The 21,451-nt window shown below is 54.3% G+C and overlaps 1 protein-coding gene across 1 annotated transcript in view; it reads right to left on the reverse strand.

Moving 5' to 3' along the window:
• ACLY (ATP citrate lyase) overlaps window positions 1-19,037 on the reverse strand; it is a 37,313-nt gene extending 18,276 nt beyond the window's left edge. The window contains 15 exon segments of the mRNA XM_032616731.1: window positions 1,348-1,516; window positions 1,801-1,942; window positions 5,114-5,143; window positions 6,230-6,320; window positions 6,771-6,925; window positions 8,911-9,028; window positions 10,848-10,909; window positions 11,744-11,880; window positions 12,466-12,584; window positions 13,383-13,513; window positions 14,593-14,672; window positions 15,138-15,328; window positions 15,784-15,846; window positions 17,556-17,678; window positions 18,853-19,037. Coding sequence (XP_032472622.1) covers window positions 1,348-1,516; window positions 1,801-1,942; window positions 5,114-5,143; window positions 6,230-6,320; window positions 6,771-6,925; window positions 8,911-9,028; window positions 10,848-10,909; window positions 11,744-11,880; window positions 12,466-12,584; window positions 13,383-13,513; window positions 14,593-14,672; window positions 15,138-15,328; window positions 15,784-15,846; window positions 17,556-17,678; window positions 18,853-19,011 — 1,770 coding nt within the window. The 5' untranslated portion in view covers window positions 19,012-19,037.
• Window positions 19,038-21,451: the final 2,414 nt, after the last annotated feature.

Raw genomic sequence — 21,451 nt, forward strand, 5'->3', positions numbered from 1 at the left:
GATAGAAACAAGCTGCTTCCACACTTGGACCAGAGAGTGGGCTGAGGGAGAAGCCAGAGGGGGGGGGGGGGGGGGGGGGCGGGGAAATATCCAAGGCAAACTCTTTCTATAAAGGACCAGATAGTGTTTTGGGGTCTGTTGGTCATGTGGTCTCTGTGGTAACGACTAAATTTTGCCTCTGCAGCACAGAAGCAGCCACGGACAATATGTAAATGAGCGAGCATGGCTGTGTTCCAATAAAACTTTATTTACAACAGGCAGGGGGCTCGGTTTGGCCCTTGCACTGTAGTTCACCAACCTCTGTTCTAAACTAGAAAAGCCACTCATTTTCAGCAGGTGTGTTTTCTTTTTTGCTTCATCGAGATATCAAAACAAGTTTACTCCAGTCATAAACTGAAGTAAGCCAGTCTGGGATCAGACAATAATTTTGAACAGAAAACTCAGTATCTTAATCCCTAAGGGCTCTTACAAATCAGTAACAAAAATGATAAACACCTCAACAGAGAAAAAGGAGGCGAGGCCATGTCACAGAATGCAAATGGCCAATACATATTTTCGAAGCTCATCTTAGTTAATAATCAAAGATATGCAAATTAAATAGAATGCCTATCATTTTGTCAAGTATATACGTTCTTTACGTCCAAGCGTTCAATGTTGGCAAAGGTACAGAGAAACAGGCGTTCTCAAACTAGTGATGGGAGTTTACGTCCCCAGTTCTGGACTTTTCTGGAGGGCCCCTGGGCAGGATGGATCAAAGGCTTTCAAATCTGCACATTCTGATGTAGCAGTTTGACCTCGAGACATTTACGCTGGGGAAACAATTAAGGATATATGCTCATCATGAGACTTGAAAAAGCAAAAATGATGTTGCTGGTAAGTATTGATGTGGAAAGAGTCACTGAAGGATTATAAAATAGATACAGCGTTATTCCATTTGTTCAAACCCAGAAAAAGGTGTGAATAAGGATGTACTCAAACGTCAGCAACCATATTTCTGGGAAATGAGACCTGAGGTATTTACCCTCTTCTTCTTACTATCAGCATTTAATTCTTTTCTATAATAAATACGTAACAATTTTACAATAAGTAAAAAAAGTGCTTTTGATCCTGTTTTGAAAGCCAGTCTCAGCACAGAGAGGACCTGGTGGAGGCAGACGACCCCGGACTGACTCTCTGCCAGCCCGGGTAAGCAGCCCACCAGCCCTTGGTGACCACCTTGCCTCCTGAAGATCAGGTCTCCAACCACCATCCCCCAAATCACTGGCCAGTCCCGAGTCCCAAGGCCTTTGTCGCAGTGGACGCCATTCAGGGTGCCCCTGCCTCCCGTCCCAGGGGGCAGTGAGCTACCTGTGCGTGATTCATGGTCTCGATGGTGCTGTCATAGGCTGAGCGCAGGGAGGCAAAGCTGATCAGCACATCCACCTCCGGGTGTTTCTTCATGGCATCAGCCATGTTCTTGAAGACGGGGATCAGGATCTCCTTGTGACCCCAGTAAAACTTCTGTTTGTGGTCCCCGCTGTGAGGAAGGCAGAGGAGGGGTCAGGACACTCTTAACCTGCCAGGGCTCGGGAGGGGCTTCACCCGGAAAGCGGAAAGGCAGGGTCTGCCTTCAAAGAGTTCAGTCTGTGGGGGAAAAAGATCCCCCAGGAACATCGACCGCCCCGTCTGGGATGGGCAGATGCTTCTCGGGCAAAGGGGACAATCCAGGGCTCGCCCAGCTCTGTGCTGCTGCTGGAGGAGATGGGATGAGGACATCCCGCTCAGTGGCCGCGTCCAGCCTCCCTGCCGTGCGCAACTCACGTGAAAGGGTAGACCATGGCAGCCACCGAGGGCTCGTCGCGGGAGCAGACGTAGTCAAAGTCCAGCATGCCCTGCACGGCCCGGGTCTGCATGCCCCACACGATGGCCTTGGTATGGCGGCTGAAGAGGGTGGCGCTCTTTCCTGGGGGGCAGAGACAGAGCGAGTACACCCAGAACACACCCCCCGGGGGCTGCCTGCCAGACCCCTCCACGCCCCACGTCCCGCGAGGGCGAGGCGTCAAAACTGCAAAGGAATGTCAAGAAGACGGAACTCTGAGAACGTGGGGGAGGAGGCGCCTAGATTTCTTCTGGAAAGAGGTGGCAGAGAGCGCAAAATGAACTGAGGGAACCTGCCTGGCTGGCAAAGGGCTCAGCAGGGAACAGACAGCAGAATTCCTACAGGACCTGCTCAACTTCACAGGAAAGGTATGTATATGCAAATGAGGGCTTGATCAATTATTTTTAAAGTCACCAGAAAAAAATGTTAAGCTCTCCCAATTTGGGTGACCGAAAGTTTTTTTTGTTTTTAAACTATTTTTTTTCGGGGGCGTGGGCATGCGGGATCTTGGTTCCCCAACCAGGGATTGACTGAACCTGTAGCCCCTGCAGTGGAAGCACAGAGTCTTTTTGTTTTTTCGTTTTTTTTTTTAATTTTTAATTTTATTTATTTGTTATACAGCAGGTTCTTGTTAGTTATCTATTTTATACATATTAGTGTATACATGTCAATCCCAATCTCCCAATTCTTCCCGCCACCACCCCCCCCCGCTGCTTTCCCCCGTTGGTGTCCATACGTTTGTTCTCTACATCTGTGTCTCTATTTCTGCCCTGCAAACAGGTTCATCTATACCATTTTTCTAGGTTCCACATATATGCGTTAACATACAATATTTGTTTTTCTCTTTCTGACTTAGGAAGCATGGAGTCTTAACCACTGGACCACCAGGGAAGTCCCTTGGACTTTTTAAAATTATAGTTGATTTACAATGTTGTATTAATTTCTGCTGTACAGCAAAGTGGCTCAGTTATACTTCTATATATTCTTTTCTATATTCTTTTCCACTACGGTTTATAAAAGGACACTGAATATAGTTCCCTGTGCTATACAGTAGGACCCTGTTGTCTACCACAAGACTTCAAACAGCTCCCCAACAATCCTCATCACCTGTGAATTTGGACATAAGCCAGCTCGGGACAGGATTTGAATCCTCTTGATTCTAGGTCAGCGTAGGTCCAATGAAGAGGTCTGCTGTAGCCTGATCCTAACTGACCTTCCACCTGACCTTCTCCCCACAGCCTCCTCCCAGGTGGCTCTTTCCTGCTCAGAACAATGCTCTTGGACAGGCCGGCAGGAAAGGGGCAGAAAGGGGCATCAGGAAAGGGGTGAGGGGAACAACAAGAGCTGGTGGAAGTGCATTCCTCCTGAGCTGTCGCCCCAGACAGGCAGGTCACCTGACGCTCCTGCTTTCTGCTGGAGAAAAGTAGCCCACAGGGGACGTTCTCAGCTCCCCCAAGGAAAATAACGCAGAGAGCTCAGGGGCATTGGTATTAATTAACCTACTGTACTAGCACAGGCTTGGCTAAAAGAGACCAGTTTCCCAAGGCATGTAAGATTCTCATCCCCCCAAAAAAAAAAAAAAAAAAAAGATTCTCATCCCTACGCAGGCTTGCCTCTTCCATCACAGCCATAAGCTTCTCATGACAGAAGGCTCTTGCTGGTGCAAACACCCGGGATTTACTGTGCCCTGGACCCATCTGGGTTCCAATGAGACGTGAGATCACAGAACAAGGGAGGCCACCTAATCCAGTTCCCTCACTTTCCAGTCCCAGAAAACTGAAGGCCAGAGTTGCCAAATGACGAAGATTGTAGGTCAGCTAGCATCAGAGCCAGGATTCTGTCCTAAGCTGAGATGCAGCTCAACTGTGCGACTGAGGAGGGATATAAAGCCAGCACGGCCCCACCACTCCCCATCCTCGGGGAGCCCACATCCCCGAGAGTCAGCATGCACGCAAGAGCACATACAACCATCTGTCCACCCGAGAGGCTACAGAAATCAGGACAAGGCCTGGAATCACTACGAACCCACCCGCACTTCCAGCTCGAACGGGGGGCAGAACTGGAGCTCTCAGAGCACAGAGAAGGCAAAGCTGAAGGTGGCAATCCTCAGCCCAGCAGCAGCACAGATGGAGGCCCCAGAGAGAACCTGTGCTCCGGGGCTAAGCCCCCACCAGGCTCCTCCACTGGCTCTGCTGTCGTGGCCCAATCTACCCTCCCTTCCTGATCCACCGCCGTCCTTCCTCTCCCACGTCTCAGCACCGCCCAGGACAGTAAGACTAAACCCCACCTCCACCCTCCACAGCCAAGAGCTCTCACTGAGAGTCTGCCCCCGTTCCTTCTGTCCTTCTGCGCAGGGCTCAGCCTCAGATCTGGTCTCTTAGGTAATAGCGGATGCAGCCAGAGGTAAGGCAGGAAGGGCTACTTGACCTTGCCTAGTTACCCCTTTCCTCTTCTCAGCAAGGAGTCAGAGGTCATCATTACGGAACCCCCCTTCACCAGAAACTCCCCTTCCCCAGAGCGGGGGATCTCTCACAGCTGTCAATGTCAAAAAGGTAAATGAAGGCGCTGACGCTTTGAACTGATTCACCTATTCACCTCAGTCAACAGATGAACGTGTACAAGTTTGTGTGAACACACACAGAAAATGTCCCTGCTAAACAGTGACCTCACACACCAGACAAAGCCCAGTCCCTCCTCCAGATTTACTGCACACCCTTCCGGGTCTCTCTCTCTCCTTCTCCATTCTGTCTTCCACCCAAATCCCAGAGAAATCTAAACTTGTCCCTGGTGCTGGGAGTCTGGGCTGAAGTCAGCGGTGGTGAGGCTGAGGTGGGAAAAGAAAACGAGGACATCATGGGATGTAGATGAAAATCAGGTGGTCAGTGGCTCCCCTCCTGGCCCGCTGGCTCTGCCACGCCCCCTTCAGTTTCCATGGCTCCCTCTTTCCCAGGAGGACCCTCCCTCCTCGCCTCCACCCACTGCCCAAGGCTGTGGGCCTGGCTCTCGCCCGTCCTGCGCTCTCCACCCCCTCCCACGTATGGACTCACAGCCCCACCGGCAAGGAAAGCGGGGGTGTGAAATAAGCAGGGGTGGGAAAGAAAGGAGAGCGAAGACTAGGACTCGGGGCAGGCCACACCAAGGCAGGGACAGAAAGTATACCAGACAACACTGCAACCCACCGGGGACGGGGAGACAAAGCACACCGTAAGACTGTAACCCGCTAACAAGCCACACGCGGAGCTGGGGGCATCCTACCTTGCAGGGATCTTGGACCTGGGACTGAATCTGTCAAAGAAAATGACCAAGGCAACTGAGTGACCCGCTGATGGCTGGAGGCTTTGGAGGGAGCGGGTGGGAACAGGGAGGGGTCCATGGACAAGCCTTGCAGGGCTGCTGCGCTCACCGTCTCTTGTCTATTCACAACAGACAGGAGCAAGGCCAACAGAAGAGAGACCCCCGATCAGCAGAGTGGAGGCAAGAAGGGGAGAAGGACCACAGAGCACAGAGAGGAGCAAAAGCACCAAGGCTTGGAGGGTGTGCTGAGCACCAAAGGCCCAGGCCCTCCAGAGGGACAGCAGGCCCGGTCCCACCCTCTTGACCTGTTTTGTCCCCATGAAGCACAACGAGATGATTAGGCCGAGGGACTAGACCTGTCATTCTGTGCTGTGGACAAAGCTACCGGTTTGGGGACTGCAGGGCGGCGGCTTCCAATCTTGAGTGCCTGGAGCCAGTGTCACTATTTCACAAGATGCCTTAAGCACGCTCCGTCCGTCCCAAGAAGAGGCCACACAGGCCATGTCAGCCCAGCGGTAACTAACACAGGTTACCTAGCGCTGGTCGCAAGGGCTGGCTGGCAGGGATCATGTCTCTCATGAATCACAGGAGGGACAGACGAGCAGGCAAAGCACAGACGGCCTGGGAGACAATGTGCGCCCTTGCGGTGGGCTCACCGGAAGGGAATGTCCTGGTAAGAGCCCCAGGATGGTTGGGGGTGTGGGCGCGGGAGTTCTCTGCCGTTCTGAGCTTTGGGCTCCTGCCGTCCACTCAGGAGGAGAGTCTGAGGGACCCTGCCCCCACCTGGTATTTCTGTAACCCTGTCTCCTCCGCAGCCTCCCTGCCCAGCTCACACACCCCACAGAAGGGGACAGAGGGGAAGACAATGGGGAGTGGGGTGACCCAAGCGCAGCGTGGGCCCTCAGCACCAGGAGAGCCCACGCGGAAGGCTCCAGCCACCACTTCCTCGTGTCTGTTCCCATCCCATGCACCATGCCCAAAAGCAAAGCCCAAACCGCTTTCCATCCACCTCTGCTGGCCCAGCGGGGCCCAGGAAGGGAAGGGGGACAGGAGGGTCCTGAAACTGCTGGGAGTTACCTAGTGGCATGGCAGGCTTGGCCTTCTTTGCAGGTGCCACTTCATCAGCCCTGGACTCAGAAAAAGACGCCGTCCTGCTGGGGGCTGGAGTCTGGGGGGACAAGGAGAGAGAAACAATCGCAGGGAACAGCTGGAAAAAAAGCTACCGGTCACTAAGGCCCCAAAGAACTCAGGTAACAAGAACTATGCACAGTTCTGTTCTCTACAAGCTGCTTCCGAAAGAACTATTTAACAAGCCTCTGAGATAGGAATTAGTATTGTCCCCAAGCTACAGGTGAGCAAACTGAGGTTCTTGGTGATACCCACCAAGGTCCCTTCCTTGAACTCAGGTCTGATTTAAAAATCCCTGGTCTTTCCATTACACTACCTTGATAGGGCAGAAAAAACTGGCAGAGATACAGAAACCAACCACATACTACCTTCTCCCCATACCTCCCCAGTGCCCCCAAAAAGCTGGGGACCGTGCCCAGGATGGGATGGGATATGAGGGGCGACAAAGATGACCCTGCAGGCTTTACGGCAGAGGAAGACTGGCACCTACCGACGTGCTCCCGCTGGCGTTGAGGAGGAAGTTTGCAGTGTGGGCCGCTGTGGGCGGCTGATTGGGGATGGGCCGATGGCCCAGGGCCATGCCCACAATGGCCGTCATGTGAGTCTCAGTGCCAAACACATGGATGGGGATCCCAGTGGTCTTCCCTGTGAGGGACGGAAAAGCATCCATGGTTCAAGTCTCCTAATAAGTGCCTTGCAAGGAAGGCCACATGACTCTGGCAAGGCCCCTTTAGAGCCCGCCCGACGTCCGGTGCTTTCTGTGCAAGACCAATTATCCCAGGAGAAGTTGGTGGTCATTATCTTCACCATCAAACAAAACTCTGTAAAGGTTACCTGCCAATAAGAGCAAGAAAGAGCCTTACAGACACACTCCGGTGACCACAGGCAGCATGAGAGCCTGCGCTCCTCACGTTCCCCGGCTCTCCGACCCCCTCCAGATCTGTCACCCGTGGCCACCACGTTGCAGCCACCCAGGCCCGGCCTCTGTTCCTCAACAGCCGGGCTCCTTTCCCCAGGGCTCTGGCCCTGTTCCTTCCTCTGCATGGAGCTGTCACCTGGCCGTCACTCAGCTCAGCTCAAGTGCCACCTCTTGGGAAGGGCCTTCTCTGACCTTGACAGTCGCTCCCCTCCACACCGCCCTGCCTGTAGATCCCCACCAAACAGCCTCCTGTTCCAGCCGCTGTTTACTTGTTCATTGTCCCGTGAGTTGAACGTCCCAGGCATGACTGAGTAACATTCACTGTGCTGTTCCGAGGGCTACGTCCATGGCAGGTCCACAGTTTCAGGTGAAAACTAGGACTTGGTACCACTTCAAGTGACCTAGGTGGGTTAGTGTTTGCCATGGATATCAGGTTTGGGAAAATGGGAAGGTGGAAAGGTTCTGTCTCTCCAGTTAGAGGGCATGATCACCGAGCAGGAGTGTCTCATATCCTCACCCCCCTCCCCCGCCCCACACATAACTGCTCTTAGCGACGGGGCTGCACTGCACTCAAGACCAAAGCTGCTGGTTCTATCAGGTCAACTCAGGGAGACCCAGTCTTAGTCCTCACTGACGTCACATGGTCCCCAAGTTCTTGATGGCTCTGAGTCTGAGGTCTCAGGAGCCTGCAGGAGACGCCCAAAATGCAGAAGGAAGAAAGGAAACCAAAACGGACCCACATCCTCTCTGCCCTCAGCTCAGCGAGGGGCAACTCCCTCCGGTTCTATCAATTACCAGACCCCTCCCGCCATCCAGGTCACCAGCAGTCGGGGCCTGGACACTTACCACTGTCTCCCTCCTCCGCCCCCCAGTCCAGGCCACCACTCTGCCCTAGAGGCTGCCGCAGCCTCCTAGGTGGTCCCCCTGCTTCGACCTGGCTGCCCTCTGGTCTTGTCTCCACCCAGCAGCCTAAACAACCTTCTCAAACCTCAGTCAAATGGTGTCACTCCTCTGCTCAGTCTCCAGCAGCTGCCAGGGTCACAGCCAAGTGCCCACGGGACCTGTTCTAGCCCCGCGCGTATCTGCTCCCTCGGCCTCTCTGCCTCCATCCCCGGACTCCCTGCCTTCGCTCTCCCGACCCCAGTCCCTCAGCCCTCCCAGCTGGTCCTACCCCAGGGCCTTGGGACTTGCCCTTTCCTTGGCAGACAGTCACCACTGACTGCTCCTTCCTCCAGGTCTCTGCTCAAATGCCACCTTTCTGGTCAAGCGTTCTCCGATTGCCTCATTTAAAACCGCCCTGTCCCCTCCCACAGATGCTAGAGGCACAGATGTCCCGCCCCTTCCCCCTGCTCGTCTTCCTTCATGCCGCCTGACGCTGCAGTCACTGTTCTCAACTGCACGAGGGCTTGCTGCCCGTCATCTGTCGCACGTGGCTGTGACCCCAGGGTTCAGCACAGGGCCCGGCACACAGCAGGCCTCCCACAATTATTTGTTAAGTGAACAGCTGAATGAAAATGCCTTCCTGCCCATTCTGGGTTTAGGTTTCGGTCAGGTGCTCTGTGTCAGGAGGGCACACAACAGCAGCAGAAGCAAGCTGCACCTCCAGAGGCGGAGGGGAGGGCACGGAGGCACTGGAAGACTGACTCTTGCAGGAATCCCAAGGAGGCGTGACACTCAGGGTGGGAGAGACAGAAAAGGTTCCCCATCTTACCGACTTCTCCCATCACCCGTAAGCCCTCCTGGTAGTTGGGGCCACCTCTTCGGACAAAGATCGTGACCTCGTGCTCCTTCAGGGGGCCCTGGTAATCTCGAATCGCTCTCACGATGCCCTGGAAGCACCAAGGGACAACAGACATGTGACTAGAATGAACGCAGCCATAAAGCAAGCGTTTATAACCATGGGAAACAAATGTCCCAGGGCGTAGATTACAAGGGCTGCTGGGAGTTCCCTGGTGGTCCAGTGGTTAGGATTCAGTGCCTTCACTGCTGCAGCCCAGGTTCAATCCCTGGTCAAGGAACTGAGATTCCACAAGCTGTGCGGCACAGCCAGAAGCAAAACAAAACGAAAAAAACAGGGCGGCTTCTCACAAAGCACAGCAGGCCCTGGCACTCAAGAATTTTACATGTGTTGCACACACAAGCGACCCAAAGGCCTAGGACAAGCAACCACTGTTAATGGTGCTGAGGTGAGAACATGGGGCACCTAGCGGTGACACCCCTCGATGCGCGGGGTGCTGGGCCTCCAACGCCAGTGGGGCTTTGCTGGTCTCTCTTATCCCAATCTATAGTCGTTCTTGTTCTCTTATTGCAATTTTGGGGGAAACTATACCGAGGTCCTATGCAAGAGTTGTCAGGGTGATCAGGACATTGTCTACTTAAATGTCAAAGTCCTACAAAAGCTTCTTCAAGTGATTTGGGGGAAAAGCATTGCAACGGGTATCAACTTTGGAAACGTGGGAGCATGTACAGGTGTGGACCAGTTTTGTCTCTCCAGATGGAGGGCAAGTTTACTGAGTCTAAGTTCTGTCGCTCATGGCATTTCACGGGAAGCTCTACGCACAGTTCCTGCTCCAGACATAACCGCCCTTATCGACAGCACTGCCTTTATTACAGGCTGCTCAGAAGTTAAAACAAAGCTGTCGAGATTCACCTGTGTCAGATTTGTTTGTTGAATCAGGTCCAACTAGGGACCTGTTTTAGGCAGGACTGGCGAGGCCTGGTCCCCTCCTTCTCGAGAGCTCAGACTTTCAAGACTGACATCTATTTATGCATTATTTTCTTTCTTTCTTTCTTTCTTTTTTTTTTTTTTTTTTGCGGTACACAGGCCTCTCCCGTTGCAGAGCACAGGCTCTGGACGTGCAAGCTCAGCGGCCATAGCACACGGGCTTAGTTGCTCCGCGGCACGTGGGATCTTCCTGGACCGGGACACGAACCCACGTCCCCTGCGTCGGCAGGCGGACTCTCAACCACTGCGCCACCAGGGAAGCCCTATGCATTATTTTCAAAGCTTATGTGGAACTACCAGATGGAAGACACTCTTTTGAAGGGCTTCAGTGAGCACCTGACAGAATGAGATAAGTGGCCTCCTGAGGCGGCCCCCTTGAAGGGGAGGAGTCTTGAGACACGTTAGCTGTCATCCTTCTTGACCAGCAGTCACACTTTCTTTAAACTGGGGCCCACGCCCCTGACTTGTGCACAGGGACCCAGGCTGACGGGCCTCTGGCTGGAAGACCAGGAGCCCCAGGGCATCAGATACTTTCTCATGCCAACCTTTTGGAGAAGGGGCAGATGATTGGGAAACAGAAACGCTAGGAGGTGCAGAGAACCCAGAGTCTTACAATGGAGTGTTGGAAATGAGATCAGTCAAGCCAGTTTTAGAAGAATTGGTCCTGAAAGGGGGGAAGGCAGAAATTCCCCTTCTCCCCACACTTCAGATGGGAGAATTATGGCCCAGCGAGGGTCGGCTGCTTGGCCAGAGACACACAGGTTCGGATCCAGATCCATCCCAGTGTCTTGTGCATCCCTAGGTCAAAAGCCCCTCCCCCGGACTGGGTAACTCATGGGAACCTGATTCTGTCTCAAACCTACTTGCACAGAAACTTCCCTTCCCTGCTCCCAACCCACCCACATTCCCCTGCAGCTGGTTACCTTGAATGTGGCGGCCACATTGGTGAAGTTGGCGATGCTGCCTCCGATAATGAGGATCTTGCCTAGGTTTGGAGCGAGAGAAGTCCAAAAAAGGTTAGAAAGGTAGACCTGGGCATCATAGAAATCCAACTGAGAGAGTGCTCTCTCCTGAGTGAGCGTCCCCCAGCTGTTAGGAGATACCAGTGCAGAGGCGGGAGGAGCAAGCTGGTCTCTCCTGATGCCTGTTCAGCGTCATCAGCTCAACTCTCCATAACCTATGCCACCAAGCAAGCGGCTGATCCAAGCCCAGAAAATCTCAACTTCTTTTTCTGGCTGCGTCGTGCAGCTTGTGGGATCCTACTTCCTGACCAGGGATCAAACCCAGGCCCTTGGCATTGAGAGTGCGGAGTCCCAACCACTGGGCGGCCAGGGAATTCTCGAACCCACAGAATCTCTACATCATTCCTAGCTGGCATCTAGAAATCCAGCTTGGTTTTTGGATACCCCTGGTGGGAATCTCTATCTAGCTCAAGGGAAGGGGAATTGGTATGTGTGGTCCCAAAACACAGGACAGGTGATATAGGAAAGCTGGGAATAACACAGCCCAGACAATAAATGTGTAAGTGAGTCGCTAAGAACCGCGTTATAGCAGTCAGCAAAAGCATTCCACCACCGCCTCCCCGCTTGTACCTACTCATAGGGCTGTATACATTCCATCCATTCCTTGCCCCCTCGGAGCCCCCAGTCTGACAGACCCTGTCACTGCCCATTGTGCAGTCAGGGAAACTGAGGTCCAGAAGTTAAATAACTAGCCCCAGGTTGCAAAGGACCAGGAAAACCTTGGTGCCTCACAGCCCAGCCATAGCTGTTCCCACCGAGGACGCTGGGCTGTCCTGGGGAAGGAGCGCATGTCTCACCATCGGGGTGCTTCTCGCGGGTCATGAGGGAGAGGATCGTCTTGGCGTAGTCATAGGTCTGCTGCTCGCTGGGGGCTCCCGAGTACTCCCCGTAGTTCGCTAGCTCGTTGACACCCCCTAGGTCGCAGATGGTATCACTGCCAGGGAAACAAGGAAGTCAGTGCTGGTTCCAGCTTGAGTGGCAGAGGGTGGCGGCCTGGTGCCTGGGAGGCCACGCAGACGCCCCTGAAGCAGCCTATGGACCTCAGACCCTCAAGGCCCAAACAAGTCATACTTGAAGGTTAACTGTCCTGCATCATACTCTCCTGGGGGGGGGGGGCATCCTCCCAGCCCTACCCAACACTTCTATGAAGTGTAGAAGTGTGACTATTCATATAGGCACTACAACACCTGGAAGGACACCCAACATGGTGACCTGGTAGGGGTAGGGGTGGTGACACAGCCAAGCAAAATTCACTTTCTGGTTCATTTTCCGTATTTGTTGTACTTTTGCATGGAGCACATATGACTAATGATAAGAATTATAACTAATAACTTCATTTTGAAGCAAAGAAGAAGGTTGCAGAGACGCTGTGTAGGCCCCTCTGGGATGCCCCACGAGTTTTGCTCTGCACCGAGCGGGGGGAAACTGGAGACCCCGAGGTGAAGCGACTTGATCCAGGCCACATGTGGGAAGCCTAGGTGGACCTGGCTGCCATCCCCTCAGCAGCCCTCTCAGTCACCTGTACACGACAGAGGCGCCACCTCCGGCCACCATGGTCCAGATCCTCCCCTTGGGGTTCAGCAAGGTCAGCTTCAAGCTTGCCCCGCTTTTGGCATCCAGATCTGCGATGTAGGCTTCCTAGGGGCCAGACAGCAACAGGTGAGCCCTGGGGGCACACCCTTCACCAGGTCACAGATCCCAGGACCCCTCCCCTTCTCCTGGAGTCGTATGAAGAGGTCCTCCATTGCCTTCACAGCGTCAGGGAGAAGGGGTTGTGCAGGGCCTCATGTGCCTGGGACAAAACGTGATGCCGTCTCCAAGTACCAAAACCACCCACAGCCAGTCACCACCTGGAGACAAACTTCCCAAGTCCTTTCTCTCAGACTTCAAGTCCTTGGCTCTCTGCCCAAGTCCCAGGCCTCGCTATGTCACTCTGCTTCTAGCATGGCCCCCACTCCCAGCATCTGCCTGCCTAGCTCATCCCGTGCTGTGCCCCCCAGGCCCCATCCCTCCCCCCAGCCCAGCCTCTTCCCTTGACCTGGGTTCTGTCACACATGCCTGATGCTGTGGCGAGGACCTCTCAGAGGTTGGGGTGGGAAGGAGCAATTAAAATTCTCAGCAAGTGGCTGAGAGAACTACCTTCCTGGCAGGATTCGGGGAGCCACTCAGAATTACTGAGAAACAACAAATCACGTCACGAGCCCAGGGAGGGTGATTGAGAGGGGAGTCTAAAAGGATCTCCAGCCGGGATTCAGAGGCTTGGCTGACCCCCACACCCTTCTCCTCCAGGGTTTTTAAAAAATTAAATGGCTCCTGGCCTTCCTTTCCTGCCAAATACATAGCCCACAAGGGTTGCCAAATGCTCATAGGAGATCAGTCACTCCCCCACCCCGCCGGTCCCCCTCACTCTCCATCTCCTCCCCAAACCAGCCTTACCTCTGGATAAGCCTCCCGCCCGAAGGGGGGAGGGAACTCTATATCACCCCACTTCACTTTGCAGATGTAGTCGGCAGTGGCGTCCACCTTGGCTGCCAAGTCAAGGACGTAGACGCCATCTTTGGTCACTACTTTAAGAAAAGAAGAAAAAAAAAAAAAGAGGCAATCAGACATGGGCCCTAGCCGAGGTGACCATCAACCTCCAACCCCCTCCAGACTTCCCCACACACCACTCCCACGGGGGAACACCCAGGCCTAACAACTCTCCAGCTCAACAAGAAACCAGATTGGTCCTTATGGAGACACAGCTTTTCCCCCATTCAAGGAAAAGCAAATTCTACAAGACCAGTCCCAGCTCCCCGACCTGTAGGTAATAGGGCAGAAACGTCTGTTTCAGTTGCCATGGCAATTTTCAAGCATTTTTACAAAATGCTATATACTCCACGCCTTAAATGTTTAACTATTCATCCACCACAACCCCGCTATTTACAAAAAAAGTGTCTAAGGCACAGTCTCCTAGGGTCCAGCGAGAAGTGGGTCTCCTAGGGTCCAGCGAGACGTGGGAAGCCGTGGGCGCACTGGGCCCCCAGCCAGCAGGATTCATTTACTGCCACCTCACTGGAGTCCATTTCCCTTTCCCCCAGGGCCATTTAGCTAATTAAGTCAGCACAGAGCCATCTGGTCCATTAGAGGGGCTACATCCCTAGTTGGAATCTGAATCAGGACTTTGCCCCATGAAACCCTGGCCAGAGCCAGCCCAGGCCATCTGCCTCCTTCACAGCGTGAGAGGCTTCGCGGCGGTCTTTACAGCCTTGGGGGTCAATGATGGACCAACTCCTGGAGGGGGAGGCGGGGAGGGGGTCTCCGAGGCACCAAGAGGAAGGAAGGGTCTGACCGGTCAGGCGGATGCAGGGGCGGCTCAGCTCCTGGTATAACAGCCTCACCCGCTGGCAGCAAGAGCCACAGGGCAGAGTCAGATCACAACCAGGACTTCCCCATCCCAGAAGAAAGAAAGAAACTGGAGTTGGCGAAAAGAGGAATGACTGTGGCCTCCTGAGAGCTCAGGAACAGGAGCCCGGAGATCCCTCCGCCCACGCACAGCTGTCTGCGCTGCCCCCTGCAAGTGGGGGTCTGGTCCTCGGAACGTCAAGGCCAGGGTTACCATAAGTACTCAGACTCTGCCCTGTCCCACCCCAGCAGAGATAGTTACCAAGGGGGTTGATCTCGAGGTAGGTGAAGTACAGATCCTCATAGAAATTGAAGAGGCCGGAGATAAAGCTGGCTAGAATCCTACAGGGGGAGGCAGAGAGGGACTGTCAATCCGTGGTGGAGTGGGCTCAGAAGCAATCTCTCACTGCCTCTGACAGCTCCACTTGCCAACAGCCACCCCGCTGACCCCTCACTTTCCGCTCCAAACCCCGCTCCCCAGACATCGCTCTTCAGCCGCTGAGGCAGAAGGGAGCTGTCAGGCATGCAGAAGGAGGAGGACACGCGCCAGACAGAAGGGGCACGGAGGTGAGGGACACTGACGCACGTTTCAGTCTGAGCCGGCCTCCCCTCCACCCGCAGCATCCCTCCTGGGGACGGGGAGTGGCGGTGCCTGCCTTCTGCTCCCCACCTTCCGGCCAGATGCTGGGGCGGCGCAGTGGGCGCCCAGACAGGGATAGACCACTCTGCTTTCCCCACTCTACGTCCAGAGCTGTCGGCCTTCCCCGTTCCTCCGCTGCCACCTCCCTGCCATCCCTCTCACTCAACTCTTTCTTGTCTTCGGGGGCGTGGACCAACAGGTGTTTCTTGATGCCCTCAGGATTCAGTTTCTCGTCCACACCAACGAGCAGTTTCTGGGCTTTGGCGTCCACGTCACCCACATCCACCCCACCTTCGTGGTGGAACAGGACGTAGTCCCCTTCTCGGGTAGCATAGATGCAGACATAGAACTCCTCCTCCTTACGGGGGAAGAGAGCACCACGTGGGTGAGGGGCCCAACCCCGGTGGTATCATTTCTAAAACCCCATAGACACCTCTCACAAGGTAAGAGCAGGTCACCATCTTCCCCTTGAGGACAAGAGACAAGAGGCCACTGCCTTGCTGGCTGACAGTCCAGACTGAGCCAACGTGACCTGCTCTGAGGGAAGGGGTCCTGCCTTCAAGTCCTTCTCATCCTAGCACTGGGAAGTCCCCTCTGTTACCAACCTTGATTCCTTCCTGCTGCTAACTAAGCCTTTTCCTTCATCTCTGGACTCCCTGCTCCGTAGCACCCTCAAACCCTTAGCACCGCTTCAGAGACTCTGGTCCCTTTGGTTTTTCTCCAGCAGCTTGATTTCTCCTTCATCATTTTAGGGTCAACAGGCACAAAGCTCCCAGAGGGAGAAGACCCAGCTTGGAGCTACTTCACACATACCTGAGTGTGGGGGACGAAGGGTTCGATCAGGAAGTTCTTGAGGAAGCCTCTGGCCTTGCCAACCTACAGAGATTGAGGGAGGTAAAGCTTAGACCAGAAGGCATGTCTTGCTCGCAGGGCAGGAGGAAGGATCGCCCTCTGGTCCCTCCACCTCGCCCTCCCATCAGAGGCGGGGCCCTAGCACTACTGCCACAACACCTGCCAGAAAGAGATCTTTCCAGAAACCAGGGCAATGGGCTCAAGAAGTCTTCATGAGATCTCCTCTTCCATCCACCACCTCGTGCCAGCTACACTTCAACACTGACCTCACACATTCTTCCCTGCCTCCTCTGGAGGAGGATAAATGAGCTGCAGCAACACCCCGCCCCCAGAAGCAGAGATCAGGAGCATCTCCCCCTCTGCTGTGCCACAAATTAAAGCGCTCAGACAAATCAAGGCTATCTATCCCAGAGCTCAGGCAGGGAGACCCAGCCCCAGAACATGAGTCTAGGCGCAGGGAATGGCTCAGGGCGCAGGGAATGGCTCGGAGCGGGGAGAGAGGGGAGCCTGACAGGGAAAACTTTTCCACACAGACCTTCCCGGCTGAGGACAACAGGCTTGCAGAGCTAATCAGTTTGAGTGGGTCCCTGGCAGCAGCCGAGGCGAGACAGCCCTCATCCCTCCCAGCATGTCCCGAAGCCCCCGCCCACCCATGCGTGCGTCATTGCTGAGTCAGGACCAGACAGTGATCCATCAGAAGTAATGAGCTGCTCCCGCTGGGGTCAATGCTGGTGCCAGCTCAGAGGTCCCTGACATCCCCCTCCCAACAGACAGCTGAGGAGAAAGAAGCATGAGGACCTCCCTGGGGACACTGCTCAGCCCCCAACCCTGCTGTCCTCTCCCCAAAGGCCTGGGGGCACAAAGGTCAAGATCCCTCTGCCCCCAGGCCTGTGTGTAACTTCAAGGATCCCTCTTTACCCAGGAGAGCCAGAAACCGGGAAATTAACGTGAAGAGCTTAATTTGAGGAAGGCCAGTAAAAAGGAAGATGGCTCCATCACCATCTTCATCCTACTCCTGGGCAACCAAGTTAGAGAACAGCTCAACCCTGGTCCATGGTCACCCCAGATGCGACAAAGCCAGGTATGGACAGCACATCCTCCCCAGTGTAAGCCAAGCCTCAGCTTACTCCCTCCCTTCAGTTCTCCAGCTCCTTTTGGGAAAAGAAAATGAAATGCAGTTTTATTTCTGGGCGTCACTTAGCTTTCCTAAGCCGTATTTCACTTTAACTATCTCATCTACAGAGTTGAAATGGATCAATGAGCTGGAAGAAGGCAAGAATTAAGTTTACTCTTCAGTATTATTGTTTCCTCCTCCTAGGTTCTTGGCCCAAGAACGTTTCTGCCCAAATGATTCTGCATCTCAAGTTTTTTTTTTTTTTTTACCCACCCGCTTATATACGCAGGTCATGACAAGCTACCCTACCCTTTCTGGAAACTAAAAAGAAAGGAGTTCCCAGAATAGTTCTCAGAGTCCCATCTCCACGACTGTTGTTAAAGAAACAGACCATTTCCACCTGGCTCTCTAATTGTACTGGGGTTACCTGTACAGCACATCTTGCCGTTCCCTGATAGGGGAGCTGGGAACGAGCACTAAGGCAGCTCTGCTGGGCTCCTGCCTTCCCCAGGCTGCAATCTGACCAGCTGTGGGGGTGACCCACAGTGCTGATCTGGAGGCGACCACATTTGCTTCTGTTACCACAGCACATCCACCCCGATCCTACACCCAGACTCACTGTGGCCTCCTGTCCCAGCCGTGGCTTCAACCAGGACTTGACTCCGTCCAGAGTGAGGTTGACCCCAACTAGGCCCAGCTTTCCACGCCGTTTGATCAGCTGGTCTGGCTTAACCACCAAGCTCTGGAATAAGAGGGGTTTGTATTTACAGCAAGGAAAGATAGGGTAGAGTAAGAGGTGACAGTTTGGGGACCCAAAGCACAGCGTAGCCTGGTGGCTTCCAATCCACCCCACCCCCAGAGCGAATTCCACCCAACCTTCAAGGTCAACTCCCAGAAGCTTCCCTCACCTACTCCAGTCAACATCTTTCTTTTAACAACAAGGAATCTAAAGCCATTCTCACCCAGGAAGGGGTCTGGCAGAGCAGGTGCTCACTGAATACGCGCTGAATGAGGAAGTGATTCCCTACCCTCCCTATGTGGTATCTTAGCTTCATTCAATGCCTCAGAATATCGACTAGCACCTGTGTTTCAAAAGAAAGAACGGAGACAGAGCCTTGGGGTGACAAAGGACCTTTGAGGACATCTGGTCAACCCGATCCCAGGGTTTGAACCCTGTCTATAAGACCAACAAGCAGCCCCTAGCCACTGCTCACACACCTCTAGGACCAGGAAGTTCACCGCCTCCGGAGGCAGCTCGCTTTGTGGTTTGGGCTGCCTCATGGTGGGAGGAAACCTGCATCCCTGAATGCCTCCCCCTACTGGTCCCAGTCCCGCCCTCTGGGGCCTGCCAAAGAAGTCTAAGCTTCCAGACACCATCTCAACAATAGCCCTGCAGAGATCTACAGAGAGGAGCCTCTACTCCAGGGTGGATCCCATCAGCCATTCTACCCAAAGTACAAGGTCACACTTCCTCATGCCCTGACGTATTCCTGACAGGGTGGGTGTTTGTCAGGGAGCAACTACCAAGTGCCAGGCAGCACACTGAATACTTTCCAGACATTGTTACTAATCCTTAAACTCACAGGGTGAGTGTTATGCCCATTTGACAGATGGGGAATCTAAAACTCTAGAGGGGTGAAATGGCTTGCCCCAGGCCACATGGTTAATATGCAGAGAGCTGCCATCTGAACTCGGGTTTGTCCAGTTCCAGTCCAGGCTCTGTACGCCGTGCCAGGGGACCTCAGCATGCAGGGCCCGGGGCCAAACACAAAACGTGCTCAGCCCCTGCACCCTGCCCACCCATGCAGACTGTCTGCCATCACATGCCCCGGGGGGACATCTCCAGCAAACCGACTGCTTTCTCTTCCTGGGACTCTGGGCCTGGAGGAGGGGCTCAGGCCGGGGGGTGGGCTCACCTGGCTGAGCAGCCACGGGTGGTCCTGCAGCAGGTGGGCCCAGTCAGTGTCAGGGGTGACCCGGGCATACTTGAACCGGTTCTGGATGGCCGAGGTGGTGCAGATGTACTTGTAGAGGAGTTCTTTGCCTGTCTGCTCGGAGATCGCCTTGGCCGACATGGCTGCGGAGGGCCCTGCTCTACCTGGTGGGGTGAGAGGGGCTGGTCAGAGGAGGTGGGGAGATGGAGGGGCTATCTTTTCCAGCAGGGCAGACCTATGCCCAGCTGCCCCCAGACGATAAAACCAGATCTCAGCGCTTCTCTGAGGGAGAAGAGGGCTGCCCCAGGAGGAGGGATGGAAGGGAGATCTCAAACAGCACTTCTAACATCATAGAAGGAGGATCGGGAAATGATGGATGAGGAAAGATGGTGGAGAAAAACAAAGGTGGCATTTTTTTCCCCCAGGGACTCTTGGCCTCCACTCCCTCTAGGAAAACTAGCTCACCCAAGACCACATTCATCCTGGCACAAAGGAAGCCGGATGGGGAGACCAGGAATAGCAGGGATGTGACCCACACCTGAGTGCTAGTCTCAGCCGAGGTGGGCATACAGACACTGAAACACACCCTTTGGTTCTGTGACCTGTGGGGAACACGGCCAAATGTCAATGCTGGCCTTACACCCCCTTCACGTTTGGTCTTTCCCACACCCAGACTCACCCACTTCACACTCATACACATCACCAGCCTGAAGGCTGGGCGAGCAAGTCTACTTAGCCTCACGCAGGACCAAGCCCCCAAGGAGCAAAGAGGAAGAGTCACGTCAAAGCCCATTTCTCCTAGGACGCTAGACTCCCACCCAAGTTCAGAGCAGAAACAGGCTGGCGGAACTGTGACTTTCAGTGCATCCCACCCACCCCACTGAGTCATCCAGCTACTAATTTAGAGCAAAACAGAGGCCTCTCTGGGGACCACCCATACTGGTCACTTCTAACTGAGCCAGAGTTGGGAGAAGAGGCAGAAACCATCCTCGGTCACATGTATGTGAGCCCTGGGAGGGACATGGAGATTTATGGCCTTGTTTCTTAGATGAGGAACAAAACCTCAGAGGGGTTAAGATAACTTGTCCAAGAAGCCTAATTAATAAGCGGGTTGGGCGGGGAGGACTTCCCTGGTGGTGCAGTGGTTAAGGATCCGCCCGCTAATGCAGGGGACAAGGGTTCGAGCCCTGGTCCGGGAAGATCCCACATGCCACAGAGCAACTAAGCCCATGCACCACAACTACTGAGCCTGTGCTCTAGAGCCCGTGAGCCACAACTACCGAGCCTGAGCCCTAGAGCCCGTGCTCCGCAACATGAGAAACCACTGCAATGAGAAGCCCGGGGGCCACAACTAGAGAAAGCCCACACGCAGCAATGAAGACCCAATGCAGCCAAAAAAAAAAAAAGCAGGGGACCTAAGGCTTTTTATTTTTTTGGCTGTGTTCGGTCTTCGTTGCTGCAAGCAGGCTTTCTCTAGTTGTGGCCGACGGGAGTTACTCTTTGTTGTGGTGCGCGGGCTTCTCACTGTGGTGGCTTCTCTTGTTGCAGAGCATGGGCTCTAGGCGCGTGGGCTTCAGTAGTTGTGGTGCACGGGCTTAGTTGCTCCGCGGCATGCGGGATCTTCCGGGACCAGGGCTAGAACCTGTGTCCCATGCATTGGCAGGCGGATTCTTAACCACTTCCAAACCAGGGAAGTCTGGGACCCAAGGATTGAACCCAAACCCTCTCACTCCTGGTCCCCAGAAAACCCACATCTCAGTCCTAGAGAAAAGAGCAGTTCTCCAAGAACCAGGCCATTTCCCCTACCTTCACCTCACAGAAGAGTCTCTGATGACAATTTCTTCATATTCCCTCCCCATCGCTTTGTCCTGACACACCCATTCTCCCTTGGGTAGTGCCAGGAGCGATTTGGGGAGAGAAAGGGTGGGGGAGACAGGGAGGGAAAGGAAACCAAGTCATTCATGCCAAGAGCTTGGCCAGATCAGGAAAAGTCACTCCTGCCTCTCCAACAAAGACCCAGAACTGAAGTTGTTGAATTTGCTGGGGGAGAAAAGTCAAGTGTAAATAAAGGAGGGTGGAACTGGAGGGCTGGCTGGTTTATACACTCAGGAAGGCTGGTCTCCATTCCCAGCTGAGGGAAGGCCAGAGTTCCAGGGGCCACTCTGCACCTCCCTCCCAAAAGCCAGGCTGGGCTTCAGGTTCTCACCCTGGCTTGGCTGGCTCCCTCAGCCTCCCAGCTAGTCTCCAGCTCAGCACAATGGGTGCATTCAGTCTGGTGTCTGGCCCAAAGTCGGGTAGCTGGGAAGGGGCTCAAAGGAGACGTTCCCTTTTCTCACCTTCCCCTGGGATGACTTCCGGCTCCTTCGCAACATAAGTTTCCGAAGGAGGTACCTCAACCAGCCCCACTGCCTCACAGCCCTCCACCCCCCACCCACTCCAGCTCCATTTCCCAACCTCCTTGACTCAGACCAGAAAAACTGGTCCTGAAATCAGATGGGTACACGTGCCCCTACCCCCCTCCCAAACAGAGTGCAGCCCAGGGCAGATCAAGCAGAGAAAGGAGGGGGCAGCTGCTGACCAC

This window comes from Phocoena sinus, chromosome 20, assembly GCF_008692025.1.
Source record: "Phocoena sinus isolate mPhoSin1 chromosome 20, mPhoSin1.pri, whole genome shotgun sequence".
In the NCBI taxonomy this organism is placed as follows: Eukaryota; Metazoa; Chordata; class Mammalia; order Artiodactyla; family Phocoenidae; genus Phocoena; species Phocoena sinus.